A 2,339-nucleotide genomic window follows, 5' to 3' on the forward strand; every position below is an offset into this window, starting at 1 on the left:
ATGGCACAGCCTGGACCCAAGGTTCCGTGCCCCGTTCAATGCTGCCACAAGATCCAGCCAAGTAAGCCAGTCTGCGTGGGAGAGGGTGTTCTGGAGAAGGGGCACTTTGATCTCTATAAAGTTGTTTGTCTCCTTCTTAGGGGTCGCACTCAATTGAGGGAAAAAGCTGTGACAGGGAGATGGAGTGAATGTTTAGGATCTCTCCCCTTGCTAACTCTTTGCCCTACTTGCTGGCAAGTCTCCCTAAAACGACTTTTCATTTTAAATCCAAAAAACAAACCCACTGCATTGAGTCAAGTCCGACCCAGAGCTACCCTGTGTAAGGTTTCCAAGGCCGCTCCTCGAAAATCCTATACAGGGTTGCTATAAGTTGGAATTGACTGGACAGCACTTAACAATAACAACAACAACAAAGTCTTCATGAGATCAGAAAGCCTCATCTCCAGTCCAAAGAGAGGTAACCCAACAGAACGCGGAAATCATTGGACAATCTCATTAATACGCCATGCTAGTGAAGTTTTCTTAAAGGTAATCCAGAAATGACTTGCAACTTTATATGACAGAGAACTTCCAGAGGTTCAAGCCAGATTCAGAAGAGCACGTGGAATGAGGCACATCATTGCTGATGTCAAATGAATCTTGGCTGAAAGCAGAGAATAGCAGAAAGATGTTTACCTGTGCTTTATTGATTATACAAAGGCTTTCAATGACAAGCTATGGGCAACACTGGTAAGTATGAGTATTCCGAAACACTTAATTGTGCTCATAAGGAGCCTGTACAAAGACCAAGAAGCAGGAGTTTGAACAGAACAAGGGAACACCGCATGGTTTAAAATGATAAAAGGTGTGCACCAGGGTTGTATTCTTTCACGATAATCTGAGAAGATGGGTTATGTGAAGAAAAACATGGCATGAGGATTGGAGGAAGACTCATTAACAACCTGTGATTTGCAGATGATGCAATCTTCCTTGCAAAAAGTGAAGAGAACTTAAAATATTTACTGATGAAGATCAATGACCACATCCTTCATTATGGATTACATCTCAATTTAAAGAAAACAAAATTTCTTACCACTGGACCACTAAATAGCCATACAAATGAAGAAAAGATTGATGTCAAAGATTTCATTTTTCTCCGATCAGCTATCAACACTCATGGAAGCAGCAGTCAATAAATCAAACAACATATTGCATTGGGCAAATCTGCTGTACAAGACCTCTTTAAAGTATTCAAGAGGAAAGATGTCAGTTTGAGGACTAAGGTGCACCCCCGACCCAAGTCATAGTATTTTCAATAGCCTCATATGCATGCGAAAGTTGGAGAATGAATAAGGAAGACCCTAGAAGAATTGATGCATTTGAGTTATGGTGTTGGAAGACTATATTAAAAGTACCATGGACTGTCAAAAGAACAAACAGATCTGTGTTGGATGAAATACAGCCAGAGTACTCCTTAAAAGCCAGGATGGCTAAACTTATATTTTGTACATATTGTCAGGAGGGACTAGTCCCTGGAGAAGGATATCATGTTTGGTAAAGTGAAGAGTCAGAGAAAAAGAGGAAGACCCTCAATGAGATGGATTGGCACAGTGGCAGCAGGGATGGACTCTTTTTTGTTGTTGTTAAGTGCCATCGAGTCAGTTCCTACCCATAGGGGCCCTGTATATGGTTTCCAAGGAGAGACTGGTGAGTTTGATCTGCTGACCTTGCAATTCAAACTGACTTGGCAGTCCAGCACCTTAACCCACAGCACCACACCAGAACTCCACCAAGACCTAGACAGCCAGAAAACACGTCAGTCCAGGTTCCACTGAAATATAAGAAGCCACTGATAGCAGCCCAGATAAAGACTGTGAAGTGGCGATTGTATTTTACTAATGGAGAGGTCATTAAATAACTGAATTGAAATGTATATTCTCAAATAATTTGATGAACCTCTTTTGACAGTATGGCAGGTGGTTGGGTGTTGGACTGCTAACTGCAAGGTCAGTTAGTCCTGTAAAGATTTATAGTTTGGGAAACCCAAAAGAGCAGAAACTTGAAATGCTTGGCAAAGACTCTTTCAGAACCCACTAGATGGCAGTAGGTTTGGTTGTTGGCAGTGGGACGTTGAGCTGATTAATTCTGTTGTTCTTGTTGTGCGCTATTTGGTATCAACACACAGCAACCCCACGTGACAAAGTAGAACTGCCCCACAGGGTTTCCTAAGCTGTCATCTAATGTGTCACTATATACTCATATTGCTGTTGTCAGGTGCCATCGAGTCGGAACCGACTCATAGCGACCCCATGCACAGCAGAACGAAACAATGTCTGATCCTGGGCCAACCTCACTACCGC

At 42.5% G+C, this 2,339-nt stretch overlaps 1 protein-coding gene across 1 annotated transcript in view; it reads left to right on the plus strand.

Annotated features, from left to right (window-relative positions):
- TEX26 (testis expressed 26) overlaps positions 1-2,339 on the plus strand; it is a 51,492-nt gene continuing 49,153 nt past the window's right edge. The window contains exon 1 of the mRNA XM_006832049.1: positions 1-61. Within this exon, the coding sequence (XP_006832112.1) occupies positions 1-61 (61 nt within the window). The remainder of the gene's footprint in view (positions 62-2,339) is intronic.

The sequence above is a fragment of the Chrysochloris asiatica genome, unplaced genomic scaffold, assembly GCF_000296735.1.
Source record: "Chrysochloris asiatica unplaced genomic scaffold, ChrAsi1.0 scaffold00005, whole genome shotgun sequence".
Lineage (NCBI taxonomy): Eukaryota > Metazoa > Chordata > Mammalia > Afrosoricida > Chrysochloridae > Chrysochloris > Chrysochloris asiatica.